The sequence below is a fragment of the Equus asinus genome, chromosome 21 (assembly GCF_041296235.1).
Source record: "Equus asinus isolate D_3611 breed Donkey chromosome 21, EquAss-T2T_v2, whole genome shotgun sequence".
Taxonomy (NCBI): domain Eukaryota; kingdom Metazoa; phylum Chordata; class Mammalia; order Perissodactyla; family Equidae; genus Equus; species Equus asinus.
This window is the reverse complement of record NC_091810.1, coordinates 52,688,169-52,713,130: the sequence shown is the minus strand read 5'-3', so window position 1 is coordinate 52,713,130 and position 24,962 is coordinate 52,688,169. Positions and strand designations below refer to the sequence as shown.

General features: G+C 51.9%; 1 protein-coding gene across 1 annotated transcript in view; it reads left to right on the top strand.

Annotated features, from left to right (window-relative positions):
• Window positions 1-3,084: 3,084 nt before the first annotated feature.
• LIMD1 (LIM domain containing 1) overlaps window positions 3,085-24,962 on the top strand; it is a 66,193-nt gene continuing 44,315 nt past the window's right edge. The window contains exon 1 of the mRNA XM_014852434.3: window positions 3,085-5,233. Coding sequence (XP_014707920.2) covers window positions 3,841-5,233 — 1,393 coding nt within the window. The 5' untranslated portion in view covers window positions 3,085-3,840. The remainder of the gene's footprint in view (window positions 5,234-24,962) is intronic.

The following is a 24,962-nucleotide window of genomic DNA, read 5'->3' as shown; positions in this document are numbered from 1 at the left end:
TATTTAGCTCTTCTGTATTTTTGCTTTTTAAACAACTGATTGCAGTATTAACACATTGTTTGAGATATTAATCAACAGATGTTTCCAAGCACATGGAACAGACAAAACCAGCCTGTATTAAATACCCATGGCTGGGATTTTAAACGTTGGGCACAGAATTTGAAAGCATCTCTGCCCCCTAAGTATTAAACACAGCAGTAAAACATCTGGTAGTCTCCTGGCCATGTCTAGCATTTCTAAGTACCCTTTCACAGGGATCTATTATGTGGTTTGATGCTTATGGGATGCATTCTTATAAGCTGTTCTGTAAAGGTGTAAGGTGCGCCACTGACTAAGAGGGGACAACCCAGTTTGGTCAGGAAATATGTGGGTTGTGGGTTCAGGTGTACGTGTCTAGTTGGTAGAGATGGCACAGCTGCTTCTAGAACTGCTGTGGGAGTGGGGAGTAAAGTTTGTAGATTCTGAGCACTCCAGGCAAGCCAAGATGGGAGGAGAGGCAGGAGGGGAACAAAGATGATGGGCCAAGGTGGCTGCCAAGCTAGGAGGAAGAGAGAAGACTGATTTACAAGAGGCCTTGGCTGGGGTCTGTGGCTCCTGCACCAGAGTCCCAGCCGTTAGAACTGAACACCCAGGAAGCTGGCTCTGGCCTTGCTAGACTGCACAGGGATGGCCTCGTCCCAGTGCTTTGTGGGCTCCATCCCCGATACTTGGGGGTCAGGCAAAGTGAGCCAAAGCTTCCAGTCCGATAGATGTCCTCATGACTGTGTGCACCAAGGGTCACTGCCACAGTGTCCTGGGGAAGCATGGGACTTAGGACTTTAGACCAGCGGTTCTCAAGTGCGGTCCCTGAACTAGCAGCATCAATATCACTTGGGAACTTGTTAGAGAGGCAAATTGTTAACCCCCCCTGCCCCCCACCCAGCCAGAGCTGCTGAATCAGAGACCTGGAGTAGGTCCCAGCACCCAGCATTTTAATAAGCTCCCTAAGGAATTCTGATGTGTGTTCAAGTTTGGGAACCACTGATTTAGACCAGTTTCAGGTGATGCTGATGCTGCTGGCTCCAGGACCATACTTTGAGAGCCATCATTCTAGAAATTTCATAAGCAAATCACTCAGTTTATGAGTAAATGTTGTTATTAATGAACAAGTCTTACTGAATACCTAAGGGCTGTTTAATAATGATTACCTCTGAACAAGGGGATTGTGGGCAATTTTTAAAAAGTTTATGTATCTCTGTATTGTTCAAAGTTGTCAGAAACATGTATTACTTTTATAGATAAGAAAATTTAAAGGTTTGGGGCCAGCCCAGTGGCATAGTGGTTAAGTTCGTGTGCTCTGCTTCGGTGGCCCGCGGTTCAGGGGTTCAGAGCCCAGGAGTGGACATACGCACCGCTCATCAAGCCATGCTGTGGTGGCATCCCACATACAAAATAGAGGAAGACTGGCACAGATGTTAGCTCAGCAACAATCTTCCTCCAGCAAAAAGAGGAAGATTGGCAACAGATGTTAGCTCAGGCCAATCTTCCTCATCAAAAAACAACCACAAAAAAAACCCCAAGATTTTTTAAAAGTACCTCATTCTAGTATAGTTCTTTACAGCAGTGATTCTCAAACTGTGTTGTCAAACAAACCATCCAGGAACCTTGTTAAACGTAGATTCTGGTTCAGTCGGTGGGGGGAGAGCGGTGTGTGCATGAGAGTCTACATTTTCAACAAGCTCTCTGGTGATTCCAGTCTACTGGCCCATGAACCACACTGAGTTTACAGACTTTACAGAATACAAAGCACTTTCATGTATATTATCTTGTTTGTTCCTTGTCATAACCCTGGCAGACAGATTCACTAATTCACCACTCAACCATTAGGTACTACTATGTACCAGGCCCTGGGCATACAGATATGGTCTAATGGGGTGGAAAACCAAGCAACCACCAAAAAAAACACTTGAAAACAGACAAATGATTATAGTGATCAGAACTGATCAGGAAATAAAGAGGGTGCTGAAAAAGAAGGCCTCTAGGAGGAAGTGATCTCAGTAGAGATGGGCAGGAACAGCCACGAAGTTCAAGGGCAGGCTCTGGGCAGACACGAGGAGGCTCCCGCAGCCAGAGCCGAGGGAGAGAAGACCCCCAAATCACGTTGGAGAAGGCAGAGGCTCCCCCACCCACCCTGGGCAGGAAGTCTGGGGTCCGCATTGAGGGTCTAAGCAGGGAAGTGACTGGCCTGGTATTTGTCTTAGGATCACTCTGGCTGCATTGTGGTAAATGAAACCTCTCCAGGGTCACCTCGGAGTTGGTGCAGGAAGCGCCGGGCCATGCGGGGGAACCCAGGAGTCAGGCCGCGCGCCCCCGGGGTCGCGCGGACCGACTTGGGGGGTCAGGAATCCCCCATATGAATAACGAGCCACCAGGACACGTGTTTTTATTGGTGCACTGAAGATCTTAAACGCGCGCGCTCCGGGAACAACGTGATTTTTTCCTTTTCCCCTCTTTCAGAGGCCCTGGGCTCCCACGTTGGCATCTTGGACACTTCCCTGTGTCTTAGTCTCCTCTCCTGTCAAGGAGGACGTTGGGCCAGCCCATGGGTGACACCTGGATCTCCAATCGTGAACCTCGGGCAAGCTGGGCGGCTGGCACCGCCGAGCAAAGGCGGCCTCGAGCGGCCCATGGGGTTGGCTTCCCTCCTGGGAAACTGAGGCACGGTGGGGCGAGGAGTGCGCGCCCTCGAGACTCCCGCCAACTCCAAGAGGCACGTCCCGGGCCCACGCAGGCCTCCCGGGCCGCCCGCCAGCGATCCCCGCGCAGCAGCCCCCGCCCAGCGCTGCCCAGGGGCGGGGCCGGCTCGGAGGACCGAGCGGCCCGGGACTCGCGGGGGCCGGCGGTGGAGCGGCGGAGCCCCGCGCAGTCCCAGTTCTCGAGCTCTGGAAGAGGCGTGCGGGCCACTCCTCCAGGCTCCCCAGCCCGGCCGGGGGTGGGGGGGCCACGCAGCAGGCGCAGGCCTGCCCCGGGGCTCCCGCCCGCCGCCCGCCCGCGCGCCGACCCCGCCCCTCGGCCGCCGCCTCCGCCCCCGCCCCCGCCTCCGCCTCCTCGCAGGCCCGGGACGTGCCCGGCCGGCGACCGAGCGGCGGGGACGGCGTCCGGCGCGCTCACTTCCGCGTCCCGCCGCCCTGCGGGCCGCGCGCGCCCAGCCACCGCTGCCATCGGACAATAGGTCGCCCGCCCCGGCTGCCGGGAGCTTCCTGCCGCGGCCCGGCCGGCCCGTGCGCCCCGGGCCGCGCTCCCTCCCCGCGCCGGCCGGGATCCCAGCTCCGCGGGCGCCGGGGGCAGCAGCGGAGGACTGAGCGCCCGGGACGTGCCTGCGCCCCGCGCCGCTGCGTCTCTGCTCCGGCAGGGGGGTCGGCGGCCTCCACAGCCCGGCAGAGCCGGCTTCGCCGTGCCGGCCCCCGACCGGCGGCTGCCGCCTTGTTGTGGGTTTCCGAGTTTGGTCGCTTAAGGAGGATGTGATTTTTTTTTTTTTTTCTATTTCTTTTTCCTTCTATGATTTGAAAAAGAGAAGAGAACGCACAGCAACCTGGGACAGCGAAGCCCCACCAGCTGCCCCCACGTGGACACCTCCGAGGGGAAAGGGAGTTGGAAGCAAACTTGGTCCGACTGGCCCGGAGGCCTCAATTTCGGCTGGACCCTTTGGCCTGGGGTCATGACTCTCATGCTGGGCAAGTGGAAGGCTTTACCTGTCTCCGGCTGGACTTGAGCCCCTACCCTTCGCCAGCATCTCCCCGCCACGCTCCCACGCACCCTCACGCCTGGCACCTGGACTAAGCCCAGACACCCATCTGAGACATGGATAAGTACGACGACCTGGGCCTGGAGGCCAGTAAATTCATTGAGGACCTGAACATGTATGAGGCCTCCAAGGATGGACTCTTCCGAGTGGACAAGGGGGCAGGCAACAACCCGGAGTTTGAGGAAACACGCAGGGTGTTTGCCACCAAGATGGCCAAAATCCACCTCCAGCAGCAGCAACAGCTCTTGCAGGAGGAGACCCTGCCCAGGGCGAGCCGAGGCCCTGTCAACGGTGGGGGCCGCCTGGGCCCACAGGCCCACCGGGAAGCTGCTGTGGGCAGCAAACTGACCATGGATGGTGCTGCCAAGCCCCCTCTTGCTGCCCCGACAGTGGGTCCTGGAGCAGCCACCACCATTGCCGCTGGGCAGCCCATGTACCCACCCCAGGAGCAGAGGGCCAGGCCGTATGTCCGTGCCACGAGGCATGGCACCCAGGACTGTGGTTCCAGGGAGAGCCTGGAGAGTTCTGAGCCTGCTTTCCACCGCCTGGGACCCTGCCAGGATCCTTCCTGCCTCACCCATGGAGACTATTATGACAACCTTTCCTTGGCAAGCTCAAAGTGGGGTGATGAACCAGGAATGTCCCCCATCGTCAAGCTGGGTGTAGGGAGTGGGTGGCCTGGTCCCCCAGGGAGTGACCCACCACTGCCCAAACCCTCCAGGGACCATCACCTGTACCAGCCGCAGCTCTCCCCGAGCTCCAGCAGGTCATTTGAGAGCGGCCAGGATGGTGGTGCTGGTGGCCGCAGCAATGAGAAGCCAGCGGGTCTCTGGACCACTGCTTCCTCCCAGCGGGTGAGCCCTGGCCGTCCTTCCCCAGGCCTGGAGAACGGGGCCCTTCTGGGGCCCCCTCAGCCCAAGACCCCTTCTTTCTCAGCACCCCTGGCCCTGAACTGCCCCAGTCAAGGAGCTCTTCCAAGAACAAACTCGGGGGTGGGGAGCGAGGTTTCAGGCATGATGCCCAAACCCACTGTGGACTCTCAATCCTGGTTCCAGGATGGTCCCAAATCTTACCTTCCGAGTTCTGCCCCATCATCGTCGCCAGCCAACACGGACAGTTTGCATTCGGATGTGGCGCCTGGGCTGGGTCCTAAGCCTGGCTGCACAGACCCTGGTGGTGGTCCCAAGCTCAGCCCCACCAGCCTTGTCCATCCAGTGATGTCCACCCCACCTGAGTTATCTTGTAAAGAAGGTCCTCCTGGCTGGTCCCCTGATGGCAGCCCGGGGCCTGTGCTCCCAGAGAGCCCCAGCACCCCCAGGGTGAGGCTACCCTGCCAGACCCTCATCCCGGGCCCTGAGCTTGGGCCCTCGGCCGCTGAATTGAAATTAGAAGCCCTCACCCAACGTCTGGAGCGTGAGATGGATGCTCACCCGAAGGCCGATTACTTTGGTGAGTGAGAGGCTGGTGGCGTTGCCCACGGTGGGTGACAGGGTCCCTGCCCTGCGTTTGGGGGAAGTGCTCCCTGTCAGAGATGATGCAGCGCTCATTGAGTGACCTGCCTTTTTTTTGGCTTCCTCTTTTGGCTGCTGCTTCTGATTCAGAAACTTGAAAGCATCCCTGGGCAGAAAGTGGATCTCACAGCTGGGGGTTGCCCATGTGTGAAGGGTGAAGCAGGGTGGGGTTGCTCATGACTCTCAGGAAGGGAAGTGCTCTGACTCTGGATTTCAAGGGTTTCGGGGGTGCCGTAGAGCCTCTCGCAGTGACTGGCTCCTGCAGGACTTGAATGGGAGCAGCTTCTCAGGTCCAGGTACCCCTGAGCACCCCATCAGCAGTTGACTGGGTCAGGCAGGTCTGCCTGTTAGAGGACCAGTGGTCGGGCAGAGGCTCTCTACGGCCCTGTGTGTGTCTGCAGGTACTGTGTGCAGTCGAGGCAGGTGAAACTTGAACCTGTAAGACTGTTCTAGAGCAGTGATTCTCAAAGTCTAGTCTCTGCATCAGCAGCATCCCTTGTCTGGGTACTGGTGGGAAATGCAAATTATAGGGCCCCACCCAGACCCACCGCGTCAGAAACTCTGCGCAGGGGGTTGTCAGACATGGCAGTCAGCGTTTTCACTAGCCAGCCGGGTGACCCTGACATTCAGGACTTTTGAGACCTGTGCACTAGGTGCCTCCTAACTGGGTCCCCATCCCGGGGTTACACCCACCACTGGGGCTCAGTAGGATGGAAGATGCTCCTTGCTGGTTTCACTCAAACTTGCAGATTTGTTTTATTCTCTTTTTAAAACCACAGACTCTTGGAGACTGCTGGCTTCAGCTCTTTTTTTTCCCCTCCACATGGGGTTTGGAGGCAGCAAGAAGGCAGACACCTTCTTCTGTGGAGTAATGATATAGCCGTCTCATGAAAGAGCTGACTAGAAAGACAACCTATTTTTAGAAGAGTTTAAGGGTCGTTTTTGTTGTTTTTCATTTTTGAACTCTGGATAACGGGGTCGTGATTTCCCCATATGAGGCCTGAGAGCCCTGGGAAGCTGAGTCCCAGTGGGGTGGCAGCTTTGAATGAACGATTCTGTCCCAGGTTCTTGGAGGGATGGATCCTAGGTGCCCATGGTAGCATTGGGTTGGTGATCGTCCTCAGAGCCTCCTGGGACCATTTCCCACAAACACTCGGCAGTCAGAGGCCGGCGACTGTTTATTAGTTTGTATTTTAGAGCACGTAGCACCGTCTTACTGTGGACTGTGTCTTCTCCTTTGCAAATTCCCACCCTTTGGGAATAATACTTAGCTGGAAGTACTGTGGATTTTAAATGGAAACTTTTGCTTAATTTTTAATTTCAAGTCCAAAACAGCAATTTTATTTTTTCAGGGAGGCGAGTTTACACACCGGATCGCAGCAGAGACATTAGCTGACACTGTTCATACATTCGTTCAGCATGTGTATATGGAGTGCCTGCCTTGGGCCCTGCTCTGTCCAAGGCCTTGGGGAGCATGGTGATCAGGACAGACAGTCCTCTAGCTCCCCAGAGCAGACAGTGAAGTAGGAGACAGGAGACGAGCTAAATAAATAAGCACGTTCTAGGGAGGGAAATAGGTAGAGGAGGGGCTGGAGTGGAGGGGTAGGAGGCGTCAGGGAGGGTTTTGGTTTTAAACCAGGCGCTCAGGGAAGATCCCACGGAGACGGTGGCGTTTCAGCAAAGGCTGAAGGAGGCGAGGGGGTGGAAGGGGTGTGCTCAGCGGGCAGACAGCAAGAGCAGAGGTCCTGTGCTGGACACTTAACTTCGACTGTTTAATTTACTCGTCGCAGCAACCCTAGCAAGCAGGTTCTGTCGTGATGCTGTTTCACTGACGAGAAGCCCAGGGAGGTTAGATTACTCCCCTGAGGCCCCGCGGTGGCGCTGGGGGAGCTGGATTGCCTACGGCTGAGCCTCCATGCTTCTAACCAACGTTGCCAGGCTGCCTCCCAAGCACAGATGTGGAAACCGATTTTATTTATTTTTATGGCTTTGTTTTTTTTTAATTGAGGTGAACTTTACATAAAGTAAAGTTAACCGTTTTAAAGCAGACAATTCAGTGGCATTTAGTACATTCACAGTGTTTTGGAAACCCCAACTCTAATAATTCCAAGACGTTTTCATCACCTCGAAAGGAAACCCCATACCCGTAAAGCCGTTGCTCCCCATTTCCCGCTCTCTCCCTGCCCCTGGAAACCACCAATCTGTGTTCTGTCTCTGTGGATTTACCTAGTCCGGATATTTCATCTAAAGGGAATCATTTTTTATTTATTTTTTAACTAAGTATTACATTCTCATGTTGACAATTCAAAAGATGCAAAAACACATAGTTATGTGGCCCTTCACAATGGGGACACATTCTGAGAAATGCGTCATTCGGTGATTTTGTCGTTGTGCAAACATAGAGTGTACTTACACAAACCTAGATGGTGTCGCCTACCACACCCCTAGGCTATGCGGTGCCAATCCTAACGGGACCACCGTCGTACACACAGTCTGTTGACTGAAACGTGGTTATGTGGCGCGTGACTGGACAGTGAACAGTCCCCTTCCCACCTGCGTCTCTGGTCGAGTGTCCTGGGTATACTGTGACTTACGTGTGCAGTCACAGTCGTGGCATGCTGGCTACCTGCTCTCTGCCTTTTCCACTGCACAGTGTGTCTTGGCAGTTGTCCTACATCAGCATGTGTTGAGTTGGCTCAGTGTCACCACTGTGTGCATGTGCCCCAGGTCACGTAAGCAGCCCTCGTGGTGGCCCTTTAGAAGGGGCCATCTGCAAGGTGTAAGCCGCGCTGTAGGATCATCTCCCAGGGTGGGACTGTGGGGTTGGGGGCTTTGTGCCCTTTAACTGTTCCTGGTTGCTCTCTGTGGAGCTTGTGCTGGGCCCGCACTGCCAACCGTGTAGGAGAGGGCCTGCCGCAAGCCTGCCATGCCAGCCGAGCTTCCATTCACTCTCCTGTGCCCAGCCTCGGGGCAGAGGAGGAAGTCTCTTGTGTGAGATCGGGCACTCAGTTCCTGGCCTAGCCCTGCTGTGGGACCCTGAACAGACCCTGCTGTCTTCCAGGTCTCCCCCCTCATCTGTAGTGCGAGGTGGCTGAACCCGCTGACAGGCTCACCGAGCAGATGCCTTTCCCTTCCCTAGATCTGGTGTTATTTGAAAGATTTTGTCTGTCTGACACACGACATTTGTTAAATAATGATTAAATTTTGCTTCCAAGTAGAAGACTATTTGCTGATCCAGGGCTCTTGCCAGAGTGAGTCAGGGATGTATACTGTCACTGTCAGAGTTGGGGTAATTCTAGCCAGAAGCAAAGCAAAGTGGATGTTTGGTTACATAGGCCCTTTCCTGGGTCAGACAAAGGCCTCCCTGTGGGTATTTGACATTGTGGAAGAGCTCAAGAATCCTTGCTATCGCCTTGGAGAACACATGTCTGAAGACGCCTTGGTTTCCTGTTACTGATCAGCTCATCACCGAGGACTCTTCTGGCACTTTCCATGGCCATCTTTGTGGGTTTGGTACTGAGCCCACACTCCCTTCGCCAGTGTTCCTCTTTGTGTCTTTCTGTCCATGAGGAAAGAGTTAAGGACAAACTCTTGATGCTGCTTGGAGAACGTTGTTGGGTTTCCCGCCTTCCCAGGCCTCACTCTTGGACAACGCTGCTCCATGTGGTGTGGCTTCTGTTGTTTTTTTTTTTCCTCCTTCTCCTCAAAGCCCCCAGGATATAGTATATTCTAGTCTTAGGTCCTTCTAGTTGTGCTGTGTGGGATGCCGCCTCAGCATGGCCTGATGAGCTGTGCCATATTCTTGCCCGGGATCCGAACCAGGGAAACAGAGCATGTGGCCTTAACCACTTAGCCGCAGGGCTGGCCCTGTGGCTTCTGTTTTAACACCACTGTTTACACTGAGAGGAAACGAAGAGGACATCGTGCCTTTTGTTTAATCTTTCTCGGCCTTTTCCTCCATGGTATCCATTTGTCTTCCTCACTCTGGGCCTCTTCTTCCTTTCTAAGGAAAAAGGACATGAATAGACCACCTGTCACAGCCTGGGTCTCCTGGGAAGCTGACTCTGAGATGAGTTAGTGTGCAGGGGTCTTATTAGGGACCCATACCTGCAGAGGGAGGGGAAGGAAGCAGGAGTGGACAGAGGAGAGCTCCAGCTGCAGTGCGGCCTGACCAGCCTGGACCCCCCCGAGGGAACTCAGGAACTGGAGAAGCCCCTCAGAATTCTCCCGAGTCGTGGCGAGATGCCTGGCTTTCACGCTCCTCTGTGGATCAGTCATCAGATGTGGGCTGCCCTGGGAGGGGGTGCCCTGGGGCGAGGTGGCCCTGTGCAGCTGGGGCAGTGCCCAAAGGGGTTGACAGGTCTGGGCCGTCTCCTGGCTGCACCCCAGCAGCTGGGCTACAGCTCCTTCAGGGAAGGGAGGTTGGGTGGCACACTGTGGTGGCCATCGCAGCCCCTGTTGCTGGGCAGATATACCCCATTCACGTACCCCTGGGCACCATGAGTCTAATGCTATCGACTGTTGAGTGCCTGTGGCATGCCAGGCATTGGGTACGTGTTTTGTGGGCTGTGCTGTCATTTAACCCTCACAGCCAGACACGGTTATTCTCTGTTTCCAGTTGAGGAACCGAGCCCGTGAGTTGCTCAGGACCACACAGGCGTAGGCGGTGGTGCTTCCACAGCATCTGGGGCTCTGACCCCTCACACGGTGGGACGAGGTGGTCTTTCAGGTCCGAGGTGGGGCTCTCTGTGTGCCCCTCTGGATTCTCTCTCCATTCAGGTGCTGTAGGGGCATCAGCAGCCTTCCCTGCCTTTTCCGGATCTTCTTGCCCCACGTTCAGGACTCTGGACCTGTAGCCCCCTGTGCCTTCCCTCCCGCTGTGTGTGGGTCTGGGGTTCGGTCACTGCTAATGGCAACACTCTGCCCCAGAGGGGAGAAGGCTCTGCCAGACTCCGTTAGGCACTAGCAGATGGAGAGGCAAGAAGAAGTTGGTTCCAGGTCTCCTTCACCCAGTGAGGGGGTGGCTGGGCCCCTTCCCACCCGCATGGAGAAAGAGGAGGCTGGCTCTGTCTTCCGTCTTCCTGTCTTCAGTGAACATTCCTGTGGCAGTATTTGAACCTAGAAGACCACAACGGCAGTCCCACCTTAGCCTGGGAGCCTGACCGCAGTATGACTCCTCCTGGGAATGGCTCTGCCCCTGCCAGGGGCCAGGGAGCCTGTCACACCTGATTTCATTTTACTAGCAATGCGCTCGAGGTTCAAGAATCAGTCCAAACAAGAACCCGTAAGTGTCCTGTCTGCTCCTTCCCGTCTGACAGCCCCTTACACACTGAGCTGCACATTGCCTTAATGACCTTTTTTTTTTAAAGATTTTATTTTTTCCCTTTTTTCTTCCCAAAGCCCCCCAGTACATAGTTGTATATTCTTTGTTGTGGGTCCTTCTAGTTGCGGCATGTGGGACGCTGCCTCAGCGTGGTTCAATGAGCAGTGCCATGTCTGTGCCCAGGATTCGAACTGATGAAACACTGGGCTGCCTGCAGCGGAGCGCGCGAACCCAACCACTCGGCCACGGGGCCAGCCCCTGCCTTAATGACCTCTTAAGCACTCCTTATCTGCCTTTATTAGCAACAGATGCTTGAAATATGGGGCTTAAATCCAGCCGTGAATGAAAAATTGAGGGTGGTTTCGGAACATTTTTCACATAAAAGGAAACAACAGGGGCCAATCGTGTGATAGGGCAGCCCATCCAGAATTCCGGGACAGGGGCCTGTGTGTACCCTTAGAGGCCCCGGTTACCCCCAAATATCAGGCGTTTCAGTAAACCCAAACCAAGTGCTGAAGTGGAAAAAGGTGGCAGAAGACCATTAGCCATCTGGCCCTGTCTGAGTAGCTGGCATGGCCATTGTGATTACCTGGGAACTTCCACCCCGATTCCTTTTGGAGACATGGTGCCATTGTTTGGGCCTACTGAATCCAGGCTTCCATTGTCATGGAAGTAAATTCCTTATCCTCTAGGTGACTTTTGTATACGACACCCAGGACTCCGGTTCTCCTGTTTGTCCCTGCAGGTGCGCGCCCTGAGCTGTGGAAACACCCAGCCCTTTAGAAATTGGGTAGCCTGTGTGCATTTTCTTTAGTAGATCAGGTAATCTTTCCCTCAAGATCAGGAAGGCATATATTTTTTAATTTTTTATTGGTGTATAATATACACATATTATAGATGCTCACAAAGTGAACACGCCCATGTAACCAGCACCCAGATCAAGACACAGAACATGACCAGCACCCAAGAACCCCCCCTCATGCCCCCTTTGGTCACCACCACCCTCCAAGGAAACTGTCGTGATTCTGACTGTATATGTGAGTTTTTGAGCAACTGTGTGATTTGAAGTAACTTCTAAAACCTTAGAACAATTTAACAACATACAGGCAGGTTTGGGGATGGATGGAGAGCACATGGGCGATCAGCATGCAGCTGCGGGTAGTGAGGCCTTGGCAATGTCAGCACGGCCAGCTGCATGGCCCCCGCTGGGCCTCCAGCTCCCTCTGTTCTGTGGGTTGCTCCTGTGTGACTGGACGTCAGGGCTTGGACATCATTTTGGTCCTCTGTGTTCTCTGGAGGGATGGGTTTTCATCACGTGCTTTAGCCCCACCCCTACCTGCCAGCTCACCCCATTTCAGAGATTTCAGGGGGGAGATGATGAGGAAGCTCCCAAACTTCACTCGGAGTGGCTTTCTGTTCACTCAGGCCACATGCCACTAAGGTGTATGTGTCAGGTCCCCGCGTGTTCGGGGCAGTGGGCTGGGTGCTGCAGGAAAGGGCACTAGGAGTCAGTCTCAGGCTGGAGCCCTGGCAGTGACACCCACACTTACCATGGCTCTGAGGTCACACTCAGGCCTTCCCACAGCCCAGTGTCCTTGCTGGCTCCCGTCACACAAGCCTGGTTGCTGGTCCCTGAGCTTGAGGAGTTCCTTCCTGCCCCAGGGCCCTTGGCCTTGCCCTTCGCCTCCAACGTCCCTCTGGCCAGCATGGTGCTGCCCGCCCCTGCGAACCCCCCCAGGTCACTGGGTCTCCAGCTGCAGCCCTGGCGAATCCTGACCTCGGTTTCCCACGGTGACTGCCTTGTCCCATCACACTGTCTCCTGAGGTCCTCCCTCCTTGGGATGGTGTGTTTCTGCTCTGTTCCTCTGTGGCCAGGAAAGAATGTCTTGTTTTCTCCGTCCAGTCCTTCTGCTGTTTCCATTAATAATCAGAGCGTGAAACTGACCTTTTGACGTGGCAGTTCTTGCCAGTTTTTTAAAAAAAGTTATGTTTCTTTACATCTGTTGATTTATGACTCCCACACAGGCGAAGGAACTGTGGAAGAAAGGCACGCATTTGGGAGTGAGGAGACCAGGTGTTCTGGGCCTGGTCCTACCAACAGCTCCAGGTGCGACATGGGGCAAGCCCATCTTCCTCTGGGCGGAGCCAAGACGAACTCAGACGGTTCTTCCCTGAGTTCTATGGTTGTGGCTTTGTGTACAAAAGCCCAATTTTAGCTGACCAAGTAACAAGGAACTGGGCAGCATCATTGTCGGCAGTGGCAAGAGCCCGGAAAGGCGGGGGCCTGAACAGCCTGGCGTCCACCGCCATTCCAGACCTACGCAGAATGAAAACACCATTTTTTATTATAGTTCCAGTTACATTTTCTGTTGCAAATGGTAATCTTTTTTACTTGAGATATCTGGAAAATACATACAGTTAAAACAAGAACCTTGGATTGCTGGCATGCCTGTCACCCTTCGTATAGTCAGTGTTCAGATGTTCTGCTGCGAGTTCCCAGCGCAGAGTCCTGGCCGGAGCCGCTGTGATTCAGAATGCGTCATGTGCTGTGGTTCTTGGCTCTGGTCAAATGCAGAAGCGTTTGCTGAGCTAGAGGTCAGTTTACTCTGCTGAGTGTGTCTGATGAAAGTGAGACTAGAAAGGACTGAAGATCTCCTTTAGGAAACAGACATGGGGACCCGCTGGTATGACAGTGGTCACCCACCTCAGAAGCCTCTTGAGGCACTCATTCCAGTTAAACTTGGGGTCCTCAGTGCAGGGTCAGCTGGGAGTACTGGCTATGGGGCTTGCCGACCTTGTTTTTGGTGGCATGTTCCAGGCTTCCTCCATGGGCTCTTGTCATGTCCTCAGTGGTGCTGGATTTCAGACTGGATCACAGACACTGGACAGTGGCCTCGGGGCCTGTCACTGTGTTCCTCTGAAGGGTGTGGGTTAGGGGAAGTGGGCCATGCCCTTGGGTTGTTTGTGTAACACCCCCAAGTGTTGTGGGCAAGGGTAGGGGTGTGTCAGCCTGTACTTTTCTTGGGGGCAGCCAGGATGCCTTGGCCTAAGGATCAGTGTCATTCCCAGGCCATCTGTGGAGATGCTTAAAATGAAATCTTGGATGAAACTATGCTTAGAGTCCATCTGGCAAATTGAACAGAAACCTTTCCCTAAAACAAAACAGGCCTCCACAATTTCAAGGCATGTCAGTGGCAGGTAGGACTTGCCAGCAAATATTTATATCTCTCTAGGTCTTGTTTTTCATTTGTCCCATCCCAGGGAAACCAGCTGGACACAGAATCTCAGGGTCATGCTGGAAGGTTGGAGACTTTCTGCTTGAGTGTTTCAAGGGGAATACTTGAGGGTCCGTGGCCAGGTTATTTTTAAGTTTTGAGAACCATGAGTTTAGACTTGGCCAAGTTCCTTTCTCATCTTTCTTGTTCTGTGACTCATCTCTGGTGTCCCAGGAGAGCGAGAACTGGTTACTCTCCGTTACTGGAAGTCTGTTGGGAGCATATCAGGGGCCTCTGTCTTCCTTCCCCTCCACATGTATTTGTAACACATGGAAAGTTCTAGAAGCCTGCCATGATGCAGTCTGTCATTCAAGAGGAGGGGACTTGAGTTTGAGCCTACCCTGCAGCCAATCGTGGGATGTGTAGAGGCCCAGATAATTGGAGGACTGAGTGGACAAGGCCCCCCTCTTACAACGTGGGCCCGGAGTCAGAGTTGAGCACACACTACAGCAGGCTCCGGCTGGACAGCATGTGACGGTCATTTCAGTGTGATAAGATAGTGGCAGATTTGCCTTTGCTGCCTGAAGCCCCTCTGACCGTGACAGCAGCTTCCCTGTTCTCCCGAGCTCCCTGTCAGTTGGGTTTATGGTGTCCCTTCAGCAGGGTGTGTGGGCTCCCACGATGGTCAGGGCTCGCCCTGGGGATGGGGTGGAGCTTTTCCATCTGCTGAAATGTCGCTGTTTCTGTGCCCCCTCCCCCACCGGAGTTGACATTGCTTGCTGATGATGCAGTGAGGTGTTGAGTTTAGAGATGGGTTTCGGGGCAGCCCAGCTGATGGCTGGCTGGGGCTTGGCTCCGGGGCATTTGCTGGCAGGGCTCTCCTCACCTGAAGTGTGCTGGCAGCAGAGAGAGCAAGTTGCAGGCCTCCTGTGTTGCGTGCCGGCTGTGCCAGCTTGGGCACCTTGCTCCGCTTTGCTGCCCTCAGCTTCCTCACCTTATGGGGACTGCGTGTCCTGTGCTCGTTATAGTTCTGTTTTCCTTCCCCGTGCTGCCAGCCTCCAGAGCCGCTTTTTGATTCAGGTCTGTTGGCTGGGAGGAGCCTCCTGGCTCTGAGGGTGACAGAGTTTGGAGGCTGTACCTGCTTCAGACGCTGTGTCTGGGGGGTGTGTGTGTGTGTGTCAGTTGAACTTGGAAGCTTTTCCCTTGTTTGCTTACAGAGAAGCTAGCAACAGAGTGGAGAAGCGTGGGGTGGGGAGGGCGTGAAAAACATGTGTAAATGGACACACCCGGGGCAGCAGGCCAGTGGATGGTGATGGCAGGTCACTTCTTTGAGTTGGCCTGCCAGGTCCCTCCATGAGATCATCGTGTCCCAACCAGGGTGACTCTGAAATGCCCTTCTCCCACTAATAATGCTTGGTCATCGTTGGTCTCACTCATGAAACCAGAACTATATTCTTTTGGGAAAAAAATTTAAGCTATATGATAGAGCAGCACTTTAGAAATAAGGAAAATGAGGAAATAAAAACAAACACTGAATTAGTGATGAGGGTCAAAATACAAAACACAGGGCCTGGTCCATAGAAGTTACTCCTGAAGTGTTTGTTGAATGAATGAATCATGCTGTGTATTTATCACGTTACGCAATCAGAATAAAAAAGTGAAATATCTTGGTTACAATGCCACTGCTCCGCAATGGTGTGCTGAGAAACAGCGGAAGCCACAAATGTAGTTTCTCCCTAATTTGTGCCCGGTGGTAGCTGTGACACCCTGTGCCAATGTTTGTCAGACCTTGACAGCTTGTCAGAGTTGAAGGATGAACTTATTGGGCAAGGACGTGGGTGACATGGATAGTGGCAGGTGGGCCAGACTTGGGGTGGAAGCCAGACTTTGGAGGTGCTGAACCTGCAGACTCTGTAAACTTGGAGAAGTGCTGTTCCCCCAGAGTGGACTGGAGACGTGACCACGTTTTGAGGAGAAGGGGATTTCAGTCGGACATATATAACCGGGTGAGTCTCTGGATGTTTCCTGTCTTGCTTGGCTGGGTGGGACTCTGGAGTCCTGAGGCTGGGGTTGTGGGCGTGCACCCTGAGTGGGTCACTGACTTTCCTGCTGGGTTCCCGTGGCTCTTACCTGTCCCTCACTGCACTTCTACCCCAGACCCTCCTCCCACCTCTGTCCATGACCACATCCAGTTCTAAGCCCAAGTAACATATTCCCTTAACAGCCATTAGGGAGCACCTACTGTATACAAGAGACTGAATTAGGGTTAGTGGGGCTTCCTTTGTGCCAGACTGATTGCGTAGCCCCCTGCTGGAATGTGAGCTCCATGAGAATAGGGTGTCTGTTCTGTTCACTGTGTATCCTCAGGGCCCAGGTCAGTACCTGGCACACCGCAGAAGCTCAGCAAGTGCTTGTTGAACGAATGAGTGAACCCCTGGCCAAAGGAGGAAGGGAGTTATTCCCTGACTCCCTCCTGAGTGTCAGTGCTTTGAGTGGGGATGTAACTGCCATGGTGGGCACACACTCCACAGTCAACCCACACCTCCCCCCTACAAACTTCAGTCAGCACCCCCGAATCCAGAGTCAACTCACACTCTTCACGCACATTCCAGAGTCAGCCCACACCCCACACAGACACACTTCAGAGTCAACCCCCACCCAACACGCATGTGCTGGGGAGTGCCAGGGAGGCAGGGGCACGGCTAGCTGTCCTCGTCCCTCACCCTGACCAGGAGGTACTCAGATGAGCTCTCCCACGTGGGTGGAAGGTGCCTTGGGTAGCTGAAGACTGGAGGGGCCAGAAGAGGTGGGGCTGCCATGGTTTGGGTGGAAACTTTGCAGAGCTCCAGGGACCAGCTCACCAAAGTCCTGGGGAAGTTTGGATGAGGGCAGGGTGAGTGCTGGCAGGTCGGCGTGTTCTTATCTGAAAAGACATTTGTGTTACTACAGTCAGAATTTGAGAGCTGTTTGTGGGAATGAAAAGCCACATAAGCGTGTGGGCTCTGGGTCTGCCATGGCTGGATCTGCCCTGGGCAGACTGCTCAACATCCTCATGCCTCAGTTTCCCCATCAGGAAAATGTGGGTATGGTTGTTGTGAGGACTAAATTAATTAGTGTATACAGTAGTCCCCCCCTTACCTGAGGTTTTGCTTTCTGAGGTGTCAGTTACCAATGGTCAACTGTGGTCAGAAAATACTAAATGGAAAGTTCCAGAAATAAACAATTCAGAAGTTTTAAATTGTGCGCCATTCTGAGTAGTGTGATGAAATGTCTTGGTGGGATGTGAACCATCCCTTTGTCCAGCATATCCATGCTGTAGACGCTACCCGCCCAATAGTCTCTTAGTATTCGTCTAGATCAACTGTCCCAGTATTGCAGTGCTTGCATTCAAGTAACCCTTACTTTACTTAGTAATGGCCCTGAAGCACTGTTAATCTCTTACAGTGCCTGATTTATAGACTAAACTGTCATAGGTATGTGTGTATAGGAAAAAACGTAGTATACATAGGGTTCAGAACTATCCGCGGTTTCAGGCATCCCTTGGGGGTCTTGGAATGTGTTTCCACAGATAAGGGGGCGCTGCGCTCTCTGTACTGTCCAGTATGGCAGCCACTAGCTGCCTGCAGCTGGTAAGCCTTCAACAGGTGGCTGGTCCGACGTGAGATATGCTCTGTGTGAAATATACTCTGGATTTTGAAGTCTTGGTATGGAAAAAAAAAAAGTAAAATAGCTCATTAATATTTTTATATTGATTATACGTTGAAGCGAGAATGTTTTGGATATATTGGGCTAAGTAAAAGATATTCTTAAAGTTAGTTTCGCTTGCTTTTGCTTTGTAGGAGTGGCTCCTTGTCGGGGTGGAGTGGTGCAGGACTGGCTTTGGCTTTCTGTTGTGCGGGGCTGTGCGGGTGAAGCGTCAGAGCTGGCCGGGGCCCCCGGTGCCTGCGTACTGCACAGGCACAAGTGTTGTTTTCTCAAAGGCATCAAAGCATTTTTACCTTGTCCCATCTGAAAGCCAGGCTCAGTTGATTTGTTCAGACTCACAAATGTCTAAACAAAAAGATTGCAGTTTGTCCAAGGGCGACTGATTTCCTGATTACCAGCCCCCAAATGAGCCCACCAAGAAGGTGTCCTGGGGTCTGAAGCTGGCGTCTGCACAGGGCATGACGGAACAGCTGGTGATTGTCCCTGAGCCAGGTTTCCGGGACCTTAAGAACACACTCTCAGTGTCGGGAGCACAGGTAGAGCATCAAAAGAGACCATCCATCCTCTCGTAGTTAGAGCAGTGGAAGACAGGGTGTCCTGTCAGGAGAGGCGGGTGGGAGGCCCTTTGGATTTGGGTCCTCTGGGCCCGCTGACAGGCTGCCCACACCCTGCGCCTCGAGCTGTGGGGGAGGGTGGCCCCATCGGTGGTTTTCCAGGCAGCTCCCAAAGGCCCGATTGTCTGGGGCCTGTTCTGACAGAGCACAGGCTTTCCTCTCAGGTGCTGGCGCTTGAACAGAGGCCCGTTGTTGGACGGCCGTGGAGGTCAGTTTTAGAAGCTGTGAGTGGACGGGAGCCAGCAGTCCCTCCTCTGCCCATAGCCCACCTGTGGCTGCCACCTCTCCTCGTTACCCACGTCTGACAGTGGGCGTGTGGGTGTGGGGAGAGGCAGCTCTGCCCAGTTTACAGCCAGAGAGTAGAGGACCGAGGGGCAGGGGGCGGGAAAAAGGGAGCCCAGGGCCTCAGCCCAGCTGTCCACTTTGTTTGTGGGGTTTTCAGTCTCTGCACCGAATACTCAAGGGCAGGCCCAGTGGCCATTTCTGACCGTCACAAGCCCTGCCCCGTTCAAGTGGTAGAGTTGTGGACCCCAAGCTCTCAGTGGAAGGAGTGTCAAGGAGTTTGTGGCCATGGTTCTTTTTTGGTTTTTTGTTGAGGAAGATTTGCCCTGAGCTGACATATGTTGCTAATCTTCCTCATTTTGTATGTGAGCCACCACCACAGCCTGACCACTGACAGACGAGTGGTGTAGGTCTGCACCTTGGAACCAAAGCTGGGCTGCTGAAGCCCAGCATGCCAAACTTAACCCCTTGGCCGCTGGGGCTGGCCCTGTGGCTGTGTTTTGAAAAGTTACACTTAGATACAGTGACATGTGTAGTTCAGTGAGTTTTGACAAATGCATGCGCTCAATTAACCCACACTCCTGTCAAGGTACAGAATTGTTCCCACCCCAGAAAGTTCCCTCATGCCTCTTCTCAGTTGAGGCCCACCCCAGGCAACCACTCTTCTGATTTTTTCATCATTATTCATTTTGCCTGTCCTAAAACATAACATAAATGGATTCATATGGTATTCATATACAGTAGGTCCTTATTATTCATGGATTCTGAATTTGCCTACTTGCTAAAATTTATTTGTAACCTCAAAATCAGTACTCATAGCACTTTGGTGATCATTCAGGGACATGCGCAGAGCTGTGAAAAGTTTGTGTCACCCCACACACGTTCCCAAACTGAGGTCCCCTGGGGTGACACTCTGCCCGCTTGTGTCATCTCTCACACTGTAAACAAGTGTTGTTCTGTAGTCTATTTAGTGCTGTGTTTTTGCATCTCTGTGCTCTTTGTTGGTGCTTTCTGTTTAAAATGGCCCCCAGGCGCAGTGCTGAAGTGCTGCCTAGTGTTCCTGAAGGCGAGAAGGCTGTCATGTTCCTTATAGAGAAAATAGGCCTGTTGGGTAAGCTTTGTTCAGGCATGAGTCATAGTGCCCTTGGTCATGAGTTCAGTGTTAATGAATCAACGACATATACTAAATAAGGTGTCTTTAAACAGAAACACAAATAAAACAAGGTTATGTATTGATTGGTTGATGACAGTGTTGTGACCATAGACTGGTGGGAAGCTAACCCTATATTTCCTGGAGGAGCAGTGGTTCAGTATTTGCTAATTCAGTATTTGCATGACCTTATGGAACCTAATGACTGCAAATAATGAGACTCGACTATAACACTCTCTTGCCTGGCTTATTTCCCACAGATAACGGCTGTGAGATTCATCTGTGTTGTCACATGTGTCAGTTGATTGTCCTTCTCTTACTGCCTAGTAGGATTCCATTGTACGAATGCAGCACAATTTGTTTTTCCATTTCCATATTGAGGAGCCTTTGGATTCTTTCGGTTTTGGGCCATTGTGAGTAAGTCTGCTATGATCATTTGTGTGGACATATGCTCTCATTCCTCTTGGGTACGTACCGAGGAGTGGAAACGATGGATCATATAGTAGGAGGAGATTGAACTTGTCCAGCATCTGCCGAAAAGCTTTCCAAAGGGGCTGTGCCATTTAATGTTCCCACCAGCGGGGCGTGAGAGCTCTCCTCTGGTCCTCCACTCGAGCTGTTTCAGGAATTTCTTTGGGCTCTGCTCAGCCTGTTGCTTCCTAAACCACCTGCTCTCTGAGCTGGTGTCACTTGGCTGATTCCCTTCCAGTTTCTTCTGCTGAAATATTATCTTCATAAGCGATTTCATCCCTTTTTTGGTGGTTACTCTGCTCTCTTAAGGGTTTCATTTCTCCCACTAGCTTTCTCTAATACAGAAGACTTCTGTGGGTTTTGCCATTTTTTAAAACTTAAACAAAGCTAACTTTAGAAAACTCAGAAAATATAGACAGAGAAAAATAATACTGACAGTCACCCATCATTCTACCTAAGGATACTCACTGTTAAGGCAGACTTGCTTTTTACACACAGATATTTAGTTTTTTAGAATCTGAGTGAATTAAAATGAACTTTGTTGGAGAATTGAGACTTCAGTGAGAATTGTGCTGATAGCCGGCCTCTAGAGGAGTCACAGAACTGGAGTTCAGAAGCCAGCGAATGAAGCATTTTCCCCGCCAGCTGCTTGTTGGAAATGCCACTTCCGTTTGGTTTCTGGAACTTCCTGGGAGACTTTTTATCCCTCCAGTTGCTGGTTTGGTTTTTGTGCAGGGCCGGCCAGAGTGTAATTCTGTACAAGTAACTATAGAGTCAGCGCCGAAAGCGGGGCTGCCTCCCCATGCACATAGCGGGGATCTCTCCTCAGACCTTCCTGGCAGACCCCTCTTCCTGCCTCGGGAGCGGCAGCCGGAGAGGAGACATGGGGGCCAGTGCTGCCCCCGTTCGAAAGCTTTCCTTCTGTCCCAGCAACAGTCTTCCTAAAGACCTGCCCCGATCAGTAGCAGGGTCCAGCCTGTTAAAACAAAGCCGACTCCTGTCGCTCCGGGGCTCAGAGAGAAGCCTGCCTTCCCCTCTTCCCCATCCCTCCCTCAGAACTGGAGCCCACTTGCTGAAAAGACCTTGGGGGCCCTCCCTGCCCGCCTCCACCTCCAGGCTCCTTCTCTCCCGGGTGGCCGGACCCCCACGTGCGTGGGTGTGCATCCATCACGTTTCCAGTCTTCTCCTTCTGGGTCGGTTGCTTGTTCAGCAGCCCCCCCCCCCCACCGCCAAGATGTCCCTGTTCTTTGAACTCCCAGGAAAGTCGTGTGTGTGTGTGTGGGGGGGGGGGTGTGGGTGTGGGTTGCGCGCACGCGCATCACTGATAGCTCACCTGCTCCGCAGATTCTAAATGAGACAGTCTTAAAAAGTAACGTTTCTGTCTTTTGTCAGAAAGGGGATTTATACTCCGCCCTGTGTGTCGTTCACAGTCAAGCATGAAGGTGACATTAAGACCTCTGTATGGCGGTGGCACTCCCCCAGTCTCCCGCACTGCTCCCAGGCGTGTTCGCCGAGTGATGCGCGGCCTTTCGCCTGTGCCCTCTCGTGCTCCCACTAGCCTTGCAGAGCGCCCATTATTGTGTCCGCTTTTGAAGATGGGGAAACTGAGTCAAAGAGAAGTGAGGGAGCTTGTCCAAGGTGGCTCCCTGGGTCAGCTGTAGGGGTGAGGGAAGCGCGCCAATGTGCTCTGAGGGAAAACTGTGGGTGGTGGTCCTCTCTGACCGCCCCTCACGCTGGACACTGTCCCCAGCCTGGAGTCTCTGCAACTGACCCGGGCGGTGGGGGAAGGAGGGAGGGCTCTGGACACTGGACAGTGCAGACATTCCCCCTCAGCTCTGAGGCCCCCCGGCACTTCTCGTTTGTCGTTTTTTTTCCTTCTCTGTCACACCCTTTCTTCTTCATTGGGGAGTGTGTATTTAAAGCATCTCTAAAATCAACTATGTGGTACTGAGGAAAGTTAGGGTTTGGGTTGTTTCCTAAAAAATGGATTTCCATGCTGGTTCCCTTCTGGTTCTGCACGGCCGGCCAGAGCTGTGGCATTGGGCAGTCTTCTGAGGCAGGGCCTCTCACTGCTTCTGGGTCCCTTATCTCAGAGCCCCTCTGCCCCACAAGAGTCCCCTGTGACTCCTGTGTGGGCCCTGTGCTCTGCCACGGGCTGTATTTTCCTGGGGTGGGGCGGGGTGGGGTGGGGGCAGAGGGAGGGCAGCAGAGCGGGTGAGAAAGTGCTGAATGGGGACATGTGTGGAGCTGTGTGGGAAGGGAGAAGCCATGGGGCGGACTGGGCGGGTTTGTTCCTTCATTCAGCAAACGCTTATTGAGCGCCTACTGTGTGCTGGGCGAGGGCCTTGCTGTCCCTGAGGAGCAGTTACCACATAGTGTGGCTGTTTGGCAGTGGAGCGCCTGAGGGTCCCCATGGAAAGAACCCAGGAGGTTTGTGAGGTATTGGGAGTGCGGGTGTCCGTCAGGAGAGTGGTTGTTCTGTTTTCATTAATTCTCAGTCCTAAAGCCTGGTGGGAAACGAGGGAGGAAAACACCTATCCTGGAAAGGGAGGGAAGAACAGGAACTTGGGTACCTCCCATGTGCCAGGAGCAGTGTTAGGCGCTTACAGGATGGCATTTGATCCTCAAAGTTACCCCATGATGGGTATGTTATTACAACCCATTTGACAGGTGAGGAAACTGTAATTGTGCCCCAGGTGGGATTTGAACCCAGTGTTTGTGCCCAATCCTGCTCTTTCCATTGCCACTGCAGGAGAGGTGCTGGGTCATCCTCAGCAGGAGCGGACGCTGATTCTGGGCCTGGAGATGCTGTATTTCCTGATCTACTTAGTGTGTACACAGGAGTGCTATTTTTGTGAAAAATCATTGAGTCGTAAACTTACACTTTGTGGGCTTTTCTTTGTGTCTGTTGTACTTCAGCAAAAACGTTTTTAAAAAAACAACGCTCCTTAGAAAAGGATAACAAAATCTGTAAAACGTTTTAGCGACTCACCTTCTTGCCTAAACTGGTCGCTAGTTTTATGGACAATAAATGCCAGCTCTTCTTTATGCTTGTGCTTGGGTTGTCAGATTTAGTAAAAATACAGGACACTCAGTTAAGTTTGAATTTCAGAGAAACAGTGAATAATTTTTTAGTGTACGTATATCCCATACACACCTGAATTTAAGATAAACAAGTGATTTTTTAGTATAAGTATATCCCAAACATTGCATGGTACGTACCTATACTGAAAGATTATTCGTTGTTTATCTGAAATTCAAATTTAACTGAGTGTGCTGTTTTTTATCAGGCCTCCTTCGTTTGAGCTGAGAGCTGAAAAGACTGAGAAATACAACTGAGACTTATTTGAGAAATCAGAAGATTGTGAGGCCAAATGAAAGAAGATAATCCAGGAGAAAAGCAAATTGGGAGCAGGATGTTGGCTGGGGGATTCTGAGGTGCTGGAGGGAAATCGAACCAATGTCAAGAGGGGCTTATGTGGAATAATCTGGTGGGAAAGGGAGCAGTGATGTAAATGTACCACTCAGCCTGCAAAATGGACTCAAGACTCTCCTGGAGGCTGACATTTATTTTAGTAGTTTATATTTATGCACTATTGAGCCACTAAATAAAAAATGATAGAAATGGATTATAACTCAGAGAATAAAATAAATACCCCTGAGTCCTTACTGATATAAATGCGTAAATGGGGAGAAGGGAAAACTCTCACACAGAAGATTCCATTAGTGAAATGAAGCAAGAATGATGAAAATAGGTCACCCTTTGGAGAGATCGTTTTAATAATTATTTCAGGCTAGAATCATCAGTGGATGCTGTGTAGTGAGCAAAAATATGATATGATGAGGAACAGGATGTTTACTTAATCTTGAAGTATTTCGTCATAAAGTTCTTATTAATTACACAGAGTAAGAGTAACTCTACAGTGGAGAAACCCGGCAGACACCACCTTTACAAGTGATCAAAGTTGCTATCACCAGTAGTAAGACACGTTGACGTCTGTGATGTGGGGCCCTGGAAAGGGCACATCACTGATCTTCCTGCCAAAAATGCACAGTCTCCGTCTGACCATGAAGAAACATTAGACAAACCCATGCTGAGGGGCAGAGGGCAAAATAATTATCAAAAGTGTCAAGGTCATGGAAAACAAAGACAGATTAAGGAGCTGTTTCCAACTAAAGGAGACCATGGAGACATGACAACTAAATGCCATGGATTTAGTTCTGGGGTTGGATCCTGGTCCAGACAAAAGGACATTAGTGAGACGTAATATATCTTTACTTAGTATATATAGTGTAAAATATATATAACGCTGTATTATATCAGTGTTAATTTCCTGATTTTTAGTAAATGTACTGTGATCATACAAGATGTTAACATTTGGGAAATCTGGATGAGGAATATATGGGAAGTCTTTGTAATACTTTAGTAACTTTTTCGAAAGTCTGAAATCATGTGGGAAGACCTGAAAGGTGAATGAGCTCGGAGGTGGGGTCGGGGGCAGCAGCTCTGTGCCCAGTGAGGCTGGTTGTGAGGCTGCAGGATGCTCTGAGGGGGCTGACCTTTTCCTGTAGGGATCAGAGACAGTGAGGATGTTTGAGCAGAAGTATGATGTAGTGGATTTGCATTATACTTAAAACATTCTTTAAATCTTAAAAAAATAAAACCACTTGTGTCTGATTACGAAGGTAGTGTATCTTCATGGTAGAATATATAAAAAATGCAGAAGAGTTTAAAGAAAAAAATCATCCATACTCCCTACTTCTCAGCAGTAACCATAGATCATTATTACTGTGCATCCTTGTGGTCATGTCTTCATGTATAAATATACTTAAAAGATAAAACAGGGGGCCAGCCTGGTCATCTAGTGGTTAAGTTCATGCACTCTGCTTCAGCGGCCCGGGGTTCA